The sequence below is a fragment of the Amblyomma mixtum genome, chromosome 9 (assembly GCF_055824585.1).
Source record: "Amblyomma mixtum isolate Tamu chromosome 9, ASM5582458v1, whole genome shotgun sequence".
Taxonomy (NCBI): Eukaryota; Metazoa; Arthropoda; class Arachnida; order Ixodida; family Ixodidae; genus Amblyomma; species Amblyomma mixtum.
Window position 1 is genome coordinate 9,347,197 of NC_143020.1, and position 16,986 is coordinate 9,364,182.

General features: G+C 46.6%; 2 protein-coding genes across 2 annotated transcripts in view; one reads left to right on the plus strand and one right to left on the minus strand.

The window, feature by feature from the left end:
- Positions 1 to 276: 276 nt before the first annotated feature.
- The window catches only part of LOC149328258 (uncharacterized), a 30,297-nt gene continuing 13,587 nt past the window's right edge, over positions 277 to 16,986 (minus strand). Inside the window, exons 3-5 of the mRNA XM_089559982.1 lie at positions 12,352 to 12,492; positions 6,873 to 7,003; positions 277 to 1,200 (exon numbers count right to left, since the gene is read on the minus strand). Of these exons, the coding sequence (XP_089416108.1) occupies positions 834 to 1,200; positions 6,873 to 7,003; positions 12,352 to 12,492 (639 nt within the window). The 3' untranslated portion in view covers positions 277 to 833. The remainder of the gene's footprint in view (positions 1,201 to 6,872; positions 7,004 to 12,351; positions 12,493 to 16,986) is intronic.
- Positions 15,105 to 15,869, plus strand: LOC149328259 (uncharacterized). The gene has a single exon (XM_089561842.1). The coding sequence runs from the start codon at positions 15,105 to 15,107 to the stop codon at positions 15,867 to 15,869; it is 765 nt and encodes a 254-aa protein (XP_089417968.1).

Here is a 16,986-nt window from a genome sequence, read left to right on the forward strand (position 1 = left end):
CGAGCAGACGCTGGAATGGCCACGAGCGGCATTCCGGCGCATTTCATGCGTTCGAACGTGCGTTCGCACTCGGTGTAGGGGAGACGCTCGCTCAAAACTTCATCCTGTCAGACGGACGCGGCTTCCTGCGGGTAATCAAGGCGTTGACCCAACGTGCCTTTCGGGGCTAGTCGGCGTTCCGTTGCAACCATGCCGTTTTCTTCCACACGACGAAATCGAAACGTAACAGTACTAAAAACGTAAGAGATGCTGACTTTCAACTAAGCATTTATTGTAAAGAGCCCAAATATAAACCAACAGCTGAGGCGACAACATCACAAAGAAATGACAATATCCCGGACTGTCCAATGCAAAGGCAGTGACACTCATATGTCAATGAGAACGCAGTTTCTTGATCTGTCACAAGCGCGGTCTCGGCTCAGACATTGAGATCCACATTCTGTGAAACGGAGTGAAACGCTTCTCGTGAACATAACATCACTGCGCAAATTAAAGAACAAAGACTCTTGGTGATGCTTTTCCGTCCTGTCAGTATCCTTTCGTGGTCCGTTGTATTTCTTAGTGTTAGTTACCACGTTTCCGCCAATGAATGACAGCACACAACTCCACGAAATTCAAACATATATGGCTTTGTGAATGGTTCTTGAAGCATGCCCTCTTATTCTATTTATTTGCTTATTTATTCAAACAAGTTCGCAGAACGTCCATCAGCTATTAATATTCGAGCATTAATATTTTTCTGCCTCCCTATTACGTAATGCTCCAGCGGGAAAAGGCAGATAAATTATGATGAGGGTACTGAATTGCAAAAAGCATCGCGAATAGGAGAGTGTTCACGCATGCCGGCGTTCGCCGCTGGACGTGTTGGCAGCACTGGCGGCAGCGGCCACGGCCACGGCGGAGTCCATGTTGAGCAGGAAGGCGAAGATCTTGCGCACCGTCTCCGGGGAGACGACGGCCGCCACGATCATGGCGACGCTGGCGAGGGTGACGAAGGCCAGCACGGCGTACACGCACGCCCACGAGTCTCCTTCGTCACCCAGCAGGAGCAGCCGGAGTCCGCCGCCGAAGCCTCCGCCAGGGGCGCCACTGCCGGTCCACTCGCGTCCGGAGGTGCTCGCCGACCAGATGGGTGAGGCGCGCGACGCGTTCTTGTCACTGCTCTTGTCGCTGGTGCGCTCCGAGGTGCGGTCGGAGACCCTGTGACACCAAGAACACAGCTTAGCCCTTATGAAAATGGTCTGTATACATGATGTAAGAAGACCCTGTGACACCCAGAGCACAGCTTAGCCCTTATAGAAATGGTCTATATACTCTCGATATACACTCTCCATGGACCAGTATATGGGACAAAAAACATTTAAAATACACTATAAGAGAAATAGAGCAAAACGTTACAAAACGAAGGAACGAACAGTTAGATATTTTAATCGATTGCAAACCCATTTAAAAACAGACTCCTGAACTCTTCACCAACACCTGCAGGGCATGGCAGCTTTCCATCTGACTGAAGAACATGTACAGTCTTCGTCAAAACTAACAAGGCTGCATGGTTTGCTTCTCATTTGTATAGTAGAGCGTTTACGGCTTTCCTTAAGGTCGAAAAGTTATTTGAAGGTGAGGACAGGGGTTCTCCTTACCATACAGAGATTTAGAGCTTGAGGGCTGGAAAAACAGTTTAAATATAGGACTGAGAAGCAAAACCATGCAGCCTGGTTACTTTTGACAAAGTCTGTACCTTAAGAGTAGACAGCAGACTTGTATTTTGACCAGCATTGCAGTAATACGCAAACGAAAAACAAACTGAATAAAATATTAGAGCTATACATGGCGGCAAACAGAAAGCCTGAGACCATCCAAAATACTGCCATACTCCGTATTGTGGAAGGCGTGACGCCAACTATTGCCGCGTGAGCAATCTCAGCGATGATGATGATTAAAGTAGTTTATTGGGATAAAACTGATGTTCGGTCACCTCATTCCTGGAGTCCTCTACATCTTGCAGCCGCTCTAGCCCTTTCGGTCGGATCCTGATGAACTTTCGAGTCTGAACTGGACGGGATTTCCTCGCGCCGCTCAATCGTCAGTCCTTTTATCCTTTCAAGTTCTTCGGTAGGCCCGTACATGTGTGTTATAGGTACGCCTCACAGATAAGTCACAGTGTGCTCTACTGTGGCTCATGGTTTTCTGGGTGGTCTTTTGGGGCTCGAGTCTGTTCGTTTGTATAATTCTCGGTGTTATTGACTTTCCTTTTCTTGTTCTTCCTTCAGTGGAGCGTATTCTATTCTGCATAGCTTACAGCGCTGTTAGGATTTCTGAGTATGTGGTCAGCATGTCTGGGTAATTGTGCTCGTCCGTGTGTCGGGGTGCCCGGGGTGGGAGTGATGGGCTAGTGTGTGTGCGCTTTCATTCGCCTCTACAGACTGATGCGCTGGTGTCGTTAGGAGCTTTTTAGCTTTCCAGCTTCCTTCGTGTCCTTCAAGATTATAATGGCGCCTGCCCTATTCTGCCCCTCATGTAGATCCTCGATGTTTCTTGCGAATCCCTGATTTTTTCCGTGGTTATTGCGAGCGCAGGGGTTGACTCCTCCGTTTGGGCTGGGTCTACGCACTTGATTGATGCGCTACTGCTGAGGTTGCCATCCGAGACTATGACGGCTTTCGCCATGATTGCGCCAAGCGGCCTGAAGTGTCTGTTTGTAATAAGTTTCTGTCGTTCCTCGATTGTTTTTCTGTGGCTTGAGCTCTGCGTTCTCTTCTTACTGCGGCCTGTCGTCTTCCTCCGTGCTGTACCTGGCACATGATCCTTGGTATGTGTTTTACTTGTATAATGTTGTCCATCTGCTCGGACGATTCATGTTGGTCTGGCGTTGTGCTCATGTATGGCAGTTAGAGTTTGTCCAACACTTCTCTGCCTGTTCTTCTGTTAGCTAGGCGGCATTTGTTCGATGTTATGTGGGCTTCAGTTATTTCATCAATCGTGTTGTGAACTCCCAGCTCCAGTAGCGTTTCTGTTGAAGTCCTGATTGGAATGCCGAGCGGTCTTTTATATGCATCCCTTATTAGGACATTGGTTATCTCATTGTCTACTTTCTTCAGTCTAAGTTCTGGCCTTCGCTTTGGTCTTCTGGCTTTCTTCCTCAGTCTGCAACTCGCCCCAATAAATCCTCTTGCTATCTTGTCGCCCACAAGCTGCTACGCGACAGAACTATGGATGCGTACCATTAATCGTCACACACATCAAACGAATGTTTTTTGTTTGTTTTTTTTGGGGGGGGACGGGGGGCGGAGGAGGGGCAGCTCTTTTTTCAACTTTAGGTCTCAGTATTTCAGATTATGATTGCCTTTTCCGCTTGCTTTTTCCGCTTGCGATACAGCAGTGGTGCAGGAAAAAGCTGTGTTCTATTAATTAGCCTCACCTTACATTTTGTCCTATAGTGAGACCGTCCCGATATCAAAGCCGGTATTTAAGTAGGCAATATAGTCAGTGTTGATGCGCTTGTTTCGCTTGGAAGATGCTACGCACGCTTGCACTACGCAGCACTTCATCTTGATACGGTTATCGGGAGTGAATAAAAGCTCCTGCCGCTTAGCCTAAAAGTATACGCCGAGTGATCGGCGCTCATTGCCTCACCAAATGATTAACACAGTCACGCAGGACTGCTGCTCACACAGAACTGCCAGCGACAAAACACAAAACTGCCAAATCGTCATCATCATCAGCAGCAGCAGCACGAGCGTAGCTATGCCCTGACAAGCCCAAAGGCAGCTCGAAGATCTCTACCGTTAACCGCGTCCATCGGCAACCAGCTTATCCCATCTCATCTGCCCACCAAACTTTCTGTCGCCCCCTGATACGAATTGGCTTCTCTTGAAATCCAATCGTTAACCCTTAACGACCATCGGCTATCTTGCATTCGCGTTAGAAAGCCCTGCCCATGCCCATTTTTTTTATGTGTTCAGAAAGACTCATTAGCCTATGAATGATTGGGCGGGTTCGCGACTGGGATGAAGTCTAGTGTGCATCATGGTTCGTGTTATGGCCTTCGCCATTCGGCATAATGTTTAGACCAGGTTGGAGGGGCCGTGCCCCCGAGCCGGCAGCTCTGTAAACACTAAGTCTATATATATATATATATATATATATATATATAGCAGACAATATATTAGTGAAAAAAAATCTAGGTTCAGCACAATACTTAAATCCATCCAGGGATAGATATATGGAGCATAATTGTAATTTTCCAAGTTAAAATTGCATCAATCAAATCTCATGCAATATTACTTGGATAAACTGAGTCGCCCTCCGTAAACTTTCCGCTGCATGGGTACTGTCAGCAAGAAATGAAACGCGAGCAACACAACTGAACCACGGGCAGCAAAATATAAAACTCTTAGAAATAGGAATCTCAGTACTCTCTCCAGTTATCTTCACTTCGAACGCGCCAACACTCCTCTTCAAAAGTATTTTTCAAACTGTCTTGCATTTCCACTCCATGACCTAATATGCTGGTGTTTTTTTGGTGCTGTCGTTCTTGCCATTTCAGTTTTGTTGTTCGCGTTTCATTCGTTGCTGATAGCACAGGCGCATGTATAAACGCGAAAACGACGACGACTATGCGAAACCGGGGCAGCTAGGGTGAGATAGCCAGCGCTGTAATAAGCTCTACTGCTGAACAATTGCCCTCGAACCATTGTCATACTTCACCAGAGAGCACAGGTGTAATAAAACTTAACCCAAAAAAGAAACGTGCTTTGCAGCAGGAATACTACGCAGCAACTAAGGAGCAGATCAGTGGCGAGGGAAAAAGTTGTACAGCGTAGCGGCTAAGACGCAAGCATTTGAGCTGGTATGGGTTTTCCCGCTAATGCAAACCAAGTTTTTTAAGAAAGCCTCGCGCACTCCACCGGGTTGAAAGTAAAATCCCATATAGATTTACCTAGATGCAGTAGCAGTATATTTCGCCACTCAGGCTTTTGGCAATCAACATGCATGCCCGTGCATTGGGCACGCACATTCAAATGATGAACAGCAGTCTACCGATGCCCATGAAGAGGAAAGCATACAACACCTGTTTCTTGCCGGTTCTAACCTATTCGTCAGAAGAGTAGATGTAAAAAAAATTGGTAGAACTTGAATTCAGGACAGCGCAGTGAGCTAACTATAGGCGAAACGTTAAGAGACAGGAAGAGGCGAGCTTGTGTCACGGAAAAAACGCGGGTCACTGATATCCTAGTAGAAATCAAGATGCATAAATGGGCTTGGGCAGGTAATGTAATGCGAAGTCAAGTTAATCGGTGGTCGCCATGGCTAATGGAGTGGATTATGAGAGATCGAAAGCGTAACAGGGGACGGCAGAAGTTAGGTGGGCGGATCAGATTAAGAAGTGAAGGGTGGCCGCAGCTGACTTTAAAGGGCTCTTTAAAGGGGCTCTGAAAAGTGCTATCATAAAGTTGCGATATTCCTGAGATGTTAAACGATGCCGCTTCACGAATATCTTCGAAAAAGATTTTTTTAATGCGTTTGTAAGAGGCTGAGTTATATATGTATTCGAAAGCAATTTTCGTGCCTTTTTCTCTCCACTAATCACTTTTTGCGCGATGAACAATCGGCGCTCCTCCGCCGGCCCCACCACCGGCTGCCGATGCGGGCGGGAATTCCCTCTGTCAGAGTCACCGCGATTTGAAACTTATATTTCGCGATTATAAAATCGGGGGGAGACAGAGGTTTATTTATAAAGATTAGGAGGTGTCGAAGTGATGGTCTGATTCACTCATAGCTATATAACTTATGCGAATTAGATACCAGTAGTAACGAGGAAAAATATGAAATACACCCTTTCTGCTATGATGCATGCTGTTGGTTACAAAAAGCATCTTGGGTATGGGAGTCAAGAGAAGACTACCGCGCGTATCACGTGGGGTCAAAATCTACGCCCTCCGCATCTCCGTGGAATACCCTGCGCATTATAAGGTAAAGCGGCGGCAGCCGTAGATATCGCCTCCTGCTTTCAAATGCGTTGCTTGTAGCCTAACCTTCAGTGTGTCCGCCAGCGCCACCGCTGAACCATAGCGACGGGAATCGGCCGTCCTCTTACGCCGCCACTCCAATCTTAATTTTTTTGGGGGGTGTGGGGGGGTCAGTGAAAATGTCTTTCATGGTTTCAGCAACGTCTAGCGTCTCCTTTATTTCCTCGACCTTGTCTGCGCAGTTGTATACATTGCTTTCTCTTGACGTCATGGGCGTCATGATTGTGGACCACGCATAGGAGTCGCAGTGCAAATGGGAGAAGCTAGTGATGAACGGATTAGAGAGTCGCTCCGACTTTCACGGTGGTCCTGCGTTCACCAACATCGAAGTCGCTACGATGTCGGCGCAAGCCACCTGCAGCGAGGGCTTTCTGTTCTAGCGACGCGGTAGCGCACAACTGCACTATTCCCCAGTCGATTGTGCTCTGCACATTTCTGGGTGTAGTGGAGCTGTGCGGCAGCGTGAAGTTAGCAGTCGAAACAACGAATGGCATGGCCTGCCGACCAGGGAAGCCGGTCATCTGAGTCGTATCGTCAAGGTGACAGGCGCTTGATCTCTACCTTATATCAATAATATAGATGAAGCTTTGCAGCCACGATTACAGGTCTGACCCCTTGATTATATATTGATGATATATTGCATGACCATTGGTCTGACCATTGATCATCCACCGGTTCTCCAAACTAGTATACTGAAGGTTTGACCTCGAATGAGCCTTGAAGGTCATCGCCAACGCACGGCACTCTCAGCTCGAGACTTATAGTAGTGAAGCTACCGCTTCAATAGCTATTCACATTTCACGCGTGGCGCAGTGCGCGTCCCTGAATGGTGCCCCTCCTCACTTGTGGGCCTCCGGCGGCTTGGCTGGCGGCTTCTTTGGCGCAGAACCGTCGGACGCGGTCAGCACAGACGGCTGGCCGCTGCTGCCCGCCTTCTTCTCCTCCAGGTTGGCCCGCTGGGCGGCGCGCTTCATCTGCGCCAGGTTTGAGTACGTCAGTGGTGAGAAACAACCGTGCATTCCCCATAGGCCCTGTGCGTGTACTCCTTTCCATCCCCTGGTTGTCACTGTTTCCGTCCCATGTCTTCCCAAAAGACCCAGTCCAGAACAACACCGGGAGTGAGACAGTTACCGCGCCTTCCTTACTGAAGCGTCCCACACGAACAGGACATGTGGATTTACGGGCAAACTGAGTCCGTATAACATTCCGCCATATAAGTTCAGGCACTGAGGAAGACAGCGAAAGAAGGCTTCCAAAAGAAACTGTTTATTGGGGCTGACATGCGCCCACAATGAACTAAATGACTCGGCGGTGACGTACGCAACAAGCGCGCTCGGCGGTCGTCGAACAGAACGCCCGCCGCTCTCGCCCGGGCAAGCTGATAGTAAACTTTCCAAATACGGTGTGCAATGCAATCACGACGGTGTGGAACAACGTACAATCACTTTAGCCTTGCTGCTATCCTTTGAGAGAAATCTGATGGCGTCTTGAATCCCAAATAAAGCGATGAATTCGCGCGCAGGCGGCATTTAAAACTAAGGAATAAACAGTAAAACGCCTCGCGACAATACGAAAAAAAAAATCTAAACGATCACTGAATGTGATACCCGAAATCTACGTTTGCAAATGCCGAAGTCGTCCTTCTCTGTGTCGCTGGCGGCGAAGATTAGAGACCTTTAGTATAGCGTATGAGCGCTTACGTACGTTATACGCAAGCATTTAGCGGGAGGTAACAGTGGAAATCGCATGAGCACTTTTAGTTTATCATATGCCGACCCGAACGCCACAGTATCGCAGGGCTCAGTCGCGCCATCTGGTGTTAAGATGTAAAAATGTTTTGTGACACATTTTTCGCACTTAGCCAAGGTTATCCAAGCCGTATCGCGTAGATAGCCAGTTCCATGACCAGTTCAGTCGATCCAGGGCCTAATATTTTTCATGCAGCTGAACTTTGCAAGTTTTTTTTTAATAATATCATGTTGAGTTCCTTCGAGTCCATCTGCCTACCACCGAAACTACTACATTTCGCAAGGCTAGGATTACCTTGGCGTAAAAACACAAATCAAGCCAATCCACAGTAAGCGCTGTCTTCTTAGGGCTAAGAACAGCGGAATCGTTGCACAGAATTGAAAATAGGGCACGTTCATTCCTCATTCGTATTGCTGTTGGCACGTGTACCATTTATAGACAATGAATATGCCTAAAAACCCAAAGCATGGACGAATTCTCTCTGAAGCGGGTGACGTAGGTGCCGCCATATTGACAACGGCTTTTTTCTATAGCGTACGCAAGAGCACCCATGCTAAATTAGAAAAACAGCGTACGTAACGCTAATATGCGTAAAACCTCGGTTTGAAATGGCGTTTGGCGCGTGCGCAGTACGATTGACGCTATTTTATACCGTTCTCTATGCCTTTGCGTATGTCTATCTAGGCTCTACTAAAACAGTCTACTGTGGTGCTCCGCTCAACTAAAGCGCCGGGCTGCCGCCCCTACTTGCACATTCGCTTTGGCCGGAGAAACAAACAAGACATAAGAGTAGCGGAAAAGCAGGACGGCGGACAAAAGGGGAGAGAACACACACCCACAACACCCCTTTTGTTCGTTGTCCTGGTTTTGCGCTACTCTTATGTTATGGATAATTACCGAGTTGCCCAAATTTCCACCCAAGCAAACAAGTCCGCGCGCTTGAAACACAGAACGGAGCGAGTAGCAATTTGGCAAGAGCCTACGGGCGAGCAGTGCGTCATGCTCTCCACGCTACGCGCACGCGTCCGCGGATAGTTTTCTTTAACGCCAAGAACGCTAGTTTCTCTGTCATACTCTAGTGATGCTGATTGCATTGACTCAAGGCTGTTACGCTGGACGCCCTACGAACCCGACAAATGGTCGTAGTACTGCTAACGCAGTGCGCATTCCCATTGCGTTTCACTCATTCACTGTGTGGTGGGTGAAGGCTTCAGGGGGTGGGTGAAGGCTTCGGACAACGGATGCCCGTGGCTTTGAGAATTGGTATGCCGGGAACGCAGTAATATAGAAATCAGTTTACTCTCCATGTTTTCCGTACGGTTTTAGAGGCCCTTTTAGTATGCTCTCTACATTTTTTCCGTGCAGGTTTCCACATCGTTTCTGCACTGTTTCGAAGTGACTTTTCATCATGTCATACGGAGATCGTACGAACTGCGACTTCTTTATAGCAGTCTTGTGTGGTAGTTTTTCATTTTACACCTGATACACGCCGAATTCTCCGTAGAACAGTTCGTCTCGATGATGAGGCTAACTACGAGCTATAAACTGCGAGTTGCAAGCTTCCATTCCTGTTTCGGTCGCGGGTTTCCCTGAGACATCAGTCGGAGGTAATTGGAATATGTTAATAAAAGGTAAACAATAATCGTCAAACCTTAGTTTCCCGCAAAATACAGTACGCTCTAGCTCTCAAACGCTCTTGCTCACTATAACCGCAAATTGATTTAAGCCAATTTCAAACCAACGGCCCCGGAATCGCTACTGTGCCGCACAGGATGCATATCGACTGCTGTTCTTATAGCTAAAGGCTCTGCTTTGCCTCGCCTCACCTTATTTTGGCACCAAAATGATACGTGTCACGTGTGGACTATCGCATTAACAAATGTGATAAAGGATGGCGCCAGCGAGCACCAACAAGCCTAACATCATGACTTCGTCCATTATTTTTGAACGAAAATCCGATAAGGTCCTTTACACAGCTAAAAAATTACGGAGGGCACTTAAAGGGACATTGAGGAGAAATTGAAGTTGGCTTGTATCGACAGAATACCAGCCCTTGATTACAAAAATTCCACTCATACTGACAACAAAGCTCTTGTAACGAAGAAATGAGTAAGAACCAAAATACAGGTATCGCCGCCACAGGCCAAAATCGCAAGTACAAGCGTGCTGACGTCATAGGACAAAACAGTGTTGCTCGCGACCAATCAGCGCCTGCTCACCGGCGGTAGGCGGGTTTCCGGTATTCCGCTAACGGTACATGGTATGCTAAAGGTGTCTATTTGCGAGCACTTCTTTGACGACTTCGAGAGCGGGATCCATCGTAACGCTGGCAAAACGCCGGTGCAAACGTAAACGAAGCGACGGCCGCCATAGCCGATAGATGCCTTCAACGTGCGGCCGACGGTGGCTTTCTTTTCGGCTGCTGCTAGGCCGCACTGCTGGCCGCCAGGAATCACGGAGTCTGCGTTACGTCATGTGCACGTCATGTTTACGTCACTTAGTCCTGTGTCGTCATAGCATAATCCCAAGTTTGAATCAGAGCGGCGGGAAAAGCTTTTTCAACTTCGAATCCAAATTTATTTGAAATAAATGCATCTTTCGCTGCCGGCCAAGTGGCAACAAAGCCATGAAATGCCGAACTATCGGATTTTGCTACAAAAAAAATATTAATAGAGCTCTCCTCACTGTCCCTTTAAGACCGCTCACGGCCTTTGAATGCGAAAGCACCGTCTCAGCGACAGCTCTGCTGCGAGATTTATTAAAGATTTCTTCCTCTCTAACGATATACACCTACTAATTAGCATACAGTTGTAAGGAAACGCATACACAGGGTTCACCTATATTCGCCAAGATTAGCCAATATGTCACGTGGTTTTGTGCCATGTGGGTTGCGTGCTCGCCTCGAAGTGTCAAAGAACCTGCGTCAAATCCGGGTGCTTTCGGAAGAAATTTTATTGTTTTTTTTCTTTGCAGTAGACGTCACTACCTTGTGGCATACGCCTGACGTCATGCGAGAGCGTGGTGACGTCACTGTGGAATTTTGTGACATGGAAGGGGACGGACGCTGGCTCCTGTGCTAATGGAATATATAATGTTTTTGCATTAATAACTCAAATCGGAAATTGTATGCCGCTGTACGAATTATATCCATGATCGAAAAAATCTTCTGCTCGTGGGAACGTAATGGACTGCCGATTATTAAATATTACTAAACTTGCTTCTGTGGCGTTTTTTTTTATTATCGCAGACGCTTCGACGCGATAAAGTTGCGCAAGAATTCCGCAAACGTGATGAAAAGCCTGTTCCAGAAACCTGCCCACTTGAATTAATGTCCCGATATATTAACAAGGAATGTGCAATTTTTAGGGGCCGTGTTCAATTAAAAAAAGTGCGAAAAGGCAACGAAACCAGAGTAGAGGAGATAAGAGCGCTGAGCTGACAGCAGCCCTCTTATAGCTGCCCAACAGAGCCCACCTTCGAGACGACACTAACCGGTGCAGTGATGGCGGGATATATCCATAATAAATAGCATTCAGTTGTTTCGTTTCGTCGCCGTTGACAACCACTTATTAACGCTCATTTATAAGATCACTAATATTTCCTTAGACTCCATTCAGTTCGATAAATACTTTAGTATTACACTCTGCAACGATCATAGCACAATCATGTTACCAGGCTTGGAGCAAAACACCACGTACTTTTGGGAAACTGTACAACTCATTAAACTACGACACTTAGGCGTTTTACAAATCAATACGCGCATGGAGTCTGGAGTTCCATTCACTCATGCACTGTACGTATTTGATGTAAGCGTAACTTCGGTAAGAAACGAAGCAGCCTAGAAGTGCTCTTTTTTTCTGAACTTATTGAGATATTTTCTGCTGCCCTCAGCGACGAATGCTCAGTGTGGTAAAAGACACCGCGTTACGTCGTTCAGTTGCGTCTAAGGCTCGTGAACACCGCCAAAGGGACAGTGTTCGCTTCGGGGGCGCGCCTCGACTCCGCCTCTGCAGTTGCATACGGAAAGCGTGCAGACAGCAACTCATGTAGTACAAAATCGAAACTTGCCCTGGTGGTATATCTGAGCGTGGATGCTAACTGCGCGGCCATAGCGGCTTATGCTGCCAGGTCATGTCGGATTCACGGTTACTGAGGAGGTGACCAACATACGGGAGCGGCCGTGTTCGTGTGGCACATACTTTGCATAGTCCACAATGCCTGCTCTTGAACACACGTGTTTGATTTACTTAACGTGGAAAAGGTCTGTTTCGTAGGGCAGAACAGTGGTCAGTATTATGGAGCTGTGGGGTAGAAATGCGGGACAAGTATCCGAGGTTGACAGTTCAGACCGCCGAATCCCCACAGAGTATAACGGAAGTGTAAAGAGCGATCAACGAAACTGTGCTGTGCTATGAGAACTGTGATCTCGTTGAAAAAATACCCATTTCGGGACAAATCGTAACACATATTAAATTCATTCTTTATCACTCAGAAATACATCTGGTGTTAGTCGTCACAAGAATTTCACAGCAGCGTAATCGCCGCAAGCGTGCAGACGCTGCCATGTACCGACCTGTTTCTTGAGAGCCAAAAGGGACGGCGATGGCCGAGCGGTGAGCACGGGCTGCGATTCGTCCAACAAGCCGCCGACGGCGGTCGGGCGCACCCCGATGTCTTCACCGCACGGGTCCACCTTGGCCGCCATTTTTTTGGCCTGGGAAGAAAAGAGGGACGCCAGGGATAGGCCACTTCAGTCTTTTTGCACTCGACAAATAGGCTTTCACTAAGGCGCCGCGAAAGTTGCTGTTCGCCAACAGCCATTGCATCGACTGCTTTTTGCGAATACGAACAGTAGTTCCCTCAACAAGAGAGGCCGTCGTATGGCGGCAGGTGCAAACTAATTACTTCCTCTGTCTATTTGCTGTTCGCTCTTTAACCCCACAAAGCATCCCCCTTCCTGTCCCGTCTGTGAAGCAAAGCCCGCAGTCTACCACTGCACCTGCGAATGAACACACTGTCCTCCTGGCTACTCCCCTCTACTCACAATTTTCTCCTAGGGGAGTGCGTCCACTAGCTCAGACCGGCAGGAGTAGCGACGGCTGATCCAGCGGGCAAGAGGGGTGGGGCCAATGGGGGTCCTGAACTAAGGGTTCCAGCCTAAGAGGAAGCTACCTATATAGGATAATGAAGTTTATTGGTTGAAAACGGCAATTTCTTCGTCATCATCATCAGCAGCAGCAGCACAAGTACGTTTACTATAGGAAAAAGGCCACTCCCATATCCTTCCGATTAACCCTCTCGGGTGCCAACTGCGGCAACCTTATCCCCGCAAACTTCCTAACCTCCTCCGCCCATCTGACCCCCTGACAACCTTTGGAATCTACTCCGCTACCGCTAAGGACCAGGGGTTATCATGCATTCGGAATACATGTCCTGGAAATGTCTAATCGTTCTTGATTTCGACTACGATACCATTAACTCGCATTTGTTCACTGAATCTGCCATTTTCCTGTCTGTTGACGTTTCGCCTATAATTTTGCTTTCCATAGCACGCTGCGTAGACCTGACTTAAGTCTGACCCTTTTCGTTAGCTCGCACGGTTATGCCTGTATGTGAGTACCGTGCACCCAACAATTCTGAACAAAAGCCCTTTTGAGCAGAAAACTGCTTATGGAAACCATTTTCTCATGTGATAGAAGATTTCACTATAAGTATCAATATATCCGCAGTTCACCAGGGGGAAGTGTTCTTTCTTTTTTTTCTAGTGTCGTTTTTGCTGTCGTCAAAAACGATCCCAATTTGTTTTCTATGCAGTCTTGACTGTTCGACGCGGTCGATGGAAACACTTTCAAACAAATTTTGCTACATATCAGAACAATGGACCATTATTTTCAATATCTCCACGAGAGTGTCTTACAATTTTCCGATTTTAGAAATTTTTGTCCGATAATGTTGGACATGGATATAACTGCTGTCCGTTTCCTCTTCAGGGGTCTTGATATACTGCTATTCATCACTTGAAAGAGCCTGCCAAATGCACTACGCCACATTCTTTCTAAGTTATTTCACTCTCGTGATCCGTATCTGCGCTGTATACCTGCGCTATATGGAGATCTACTCTCCTACCGCTTCAAATGGTTCGTGCGTACCGTAAATTGCAGCTGTCTACCGAGACTGTTGAACATTAAATTAGATTTCTTCATATCGAGTTTCATACCCGCCGTTTGGCTTTGTCTCTCAAGATCCTAGATCATGATGGAATTTGTGGGCGCGAACACAGAGAAGACACCACAGGACAGGCGCCTTATTCACAACTAGTTTAATGGGAAGTCAACAAACACTTAAATATGAAAAGATATCACGGGTAGGTGCAAATAAAAACAGTTAAGATTTAAAAAGGCGGAAAAGGTTGACCGTATTTCCCGCGCATGCACAGTCTAACACCGGGCTACGTTTGTGCGCTGTGAAACAGGAGTGGTGTACAAGATCCCTTTTCTCTGTGTTCTGCCGTACATAGGGCAGACTGGGCATTGTTTGAACATTCGCCTTAAAGAGGACAACAATGGCAGTGCCGCAGGGGTGAGCGAACACCTCCAAGAACGCAATAATTGCCGGCCTATCTTTGTGGCTGAACAAAGAATAAGGGAGGTGATGGAAGCTTTCCACATTGCCTCGCACGGTAATTGCATGAGTAAGCCGTCAGTATCGCTTACGAAAAAGGAAGCAGGTTATATGCGTAAATTTTGAGTTTGTTTGATCGTAACATGAAATCTGAACTCTTTTTATCTGTAACTACCTCTGATATCTTTTCATATATAAGTGTTTGTTGCCTTCCCATTAAACTAGTTGTGAAAAAGGTGCTTGTCCTGTGGTTTATTCTCTGTCTTTTGTTTGTTCGCGCCCACAAATTCCATCATGAACAACCTACAACTAGCCCAGCTTTCCGGAGCAATCCAGGCAGCCTTCGCAACCAGGCAGAGTCTAACCGCCTTCTTCGTTCATTGCAGAAATGCGCGTTTAAGGATCCGAATCCGAAGCTGCTACCGTCACCGCTGGTAGAACCTACACGTGTCCACGGATCGTCCCCCTCCCTCCGTTCTCTACTGGCAAGCCGCACCTGCGCACTACTGTCCGATATCAACGGCGTCCCCTATATAACCGCATCACGACGGTCCCCACATCATTCACGGAGCAATGCAGGCAGCCTTCGCAACCAGGCAGAGGCTGAACCGCCTTCTTCGTTCATTGCAGGTGTGTATCCTGTATCTTTGATTACAAACATCGATCTTAGGCTACTGGATTGCTCCGTTAGTGTTTGTGTCCAGCATGGGTGATAAGCCTCCTTCAACCATAAAAGAACTTGTAAAGGCTATGACTGACTTGAGTGCACAGTTTGACTCTAAGCAAAGTGAACTAAAGCAAGATTTAAAGCATGTGATTGAATCTGAAATGGAATCTGTCAAAACTTCAATGGGCTTTATCAATGAAAAGTTCGAAGAATTTAGAACAGAGATCTCTGAGCTCAAAAAGACCCTGTCTGACGTGAAAAACGTAAACCAGGAAATGAAAAAAGAAAACAACCGTCTCACAAATGAAGTGAAAACTCTCAGGCACGAATTAACTGAACTGCAGCAGTACAATAGAAGAAATAACCTTGAAATCAAAGGCATCCCTCCAGCACCCAGTGAAAATCTGATTTCAGTGATGACATCGATCTGTCATCTCTTGAGCAACAAGTTCGATGAATCCGATGTTGAAGCTATCCATCGCGTGCCCTCAAAAAACAAGGTTGAACCCAACATCATTGTTAAGTTTGCTTCCAGGAAAGTGAGAGACAGCATTCTGAAAACAGCGAAAAAGCAACGGCTGAACACTACACTTCTGAGCTTTGACGATCACGAGAATCCCGTGTTCATCAACGAACATTTGTGCCCGGCAAACAAAATTTTGCTAGGTAAAGCACGGAAAGCCAAAAAGGAAAAACAGCGGAAACACACATGGGTATCAGATGGCAAGATCCTGATGCGCAAGACAGATGCCTCGCATGTTCTACATATAACCTGTGACGATGATCTTGCTCAGGTAGTCTAGAAACATGGCCTTTTCCGTTGAGGAAATGAGTGCTAAGTGGCAGGAGAGCGAAAACCTTTCCATTTTTCATTGCAATGTCCGCAGCATAAATAAAAATCTAGACCAACTCACTGTACATTTATCGCAACATTCTTTCCAGTATGATCTTATCGCTGTAACTGAAACCTGGCTTAAGAAAGGAGAAATACCGTACATACCGGGTTACACAACGCTATCTTTACCAAGAGATAGCACCGCACGAGGGGGTGGCGTTGCTCTTTTTATAAAAAAACGGCATAGATTATCAACAGCTCTCGGATTCCTCTCTGAGCTCTAAAACCACGGAAGCACTTTTTATTCGCCTTAAGACCGACGTCGTAATAGGCGTGGTATATCGTCCGCCAAAAACGTGCACAAGTCAGTTATATCTGATATGGAGTCCATTATGGTTCCTCTGATGTCTTTTAATAATCAGTAATCAATAGTTGGTGATTTCAATATTGACTTATCAAAGGATGACTGTCCAGATTATATTTTCTTACTGGAATCGTTCAACCTCAAGAACGTTATCAATGTGCCCACTAGAATTACACATCAGTCTGCAACAATTATTGATCACATCTTGTGTAACCGTGATATGGATGCCTGTGCTGGTGTTTGTAACCAAAACATTGCTGATTACTGTTCAACTTTTCTGTTCCTGCCACGGTCGGGTATCGATTGTACTTGCCCTACCCATACCAATGTATTTTCATGTCAGGCGTTTGCTCGAATCTATTCATTTCGAAAATCTGTGTCACAGTGATGTTCACATAGAATTTGCTAACTTCGTATCTGCTGTTTCCGATGCAATTACTATGTCAACGCTGAAGTTTTCTCTGCGCAACTATAGTTATTTATTTATTTATTTATTCAAATACCCTAAAGGCCCGAGCGGGCATTACATAGGGGGGAACAACAGAAAAAATTTCCGTTGAGTACAAAATTCGTTGGCCGGGAACACATTGTTGAAAAGCATCAAACACTCAAAATATAAAGGCACATGACAAAGAACACTCAGGTTTCCTTCAAAAGCAGTGGTTCAACAAGAATGCAAAAATATGAAGGTTACAGCTCGAAGTGACGTTTTAGAGCGGTT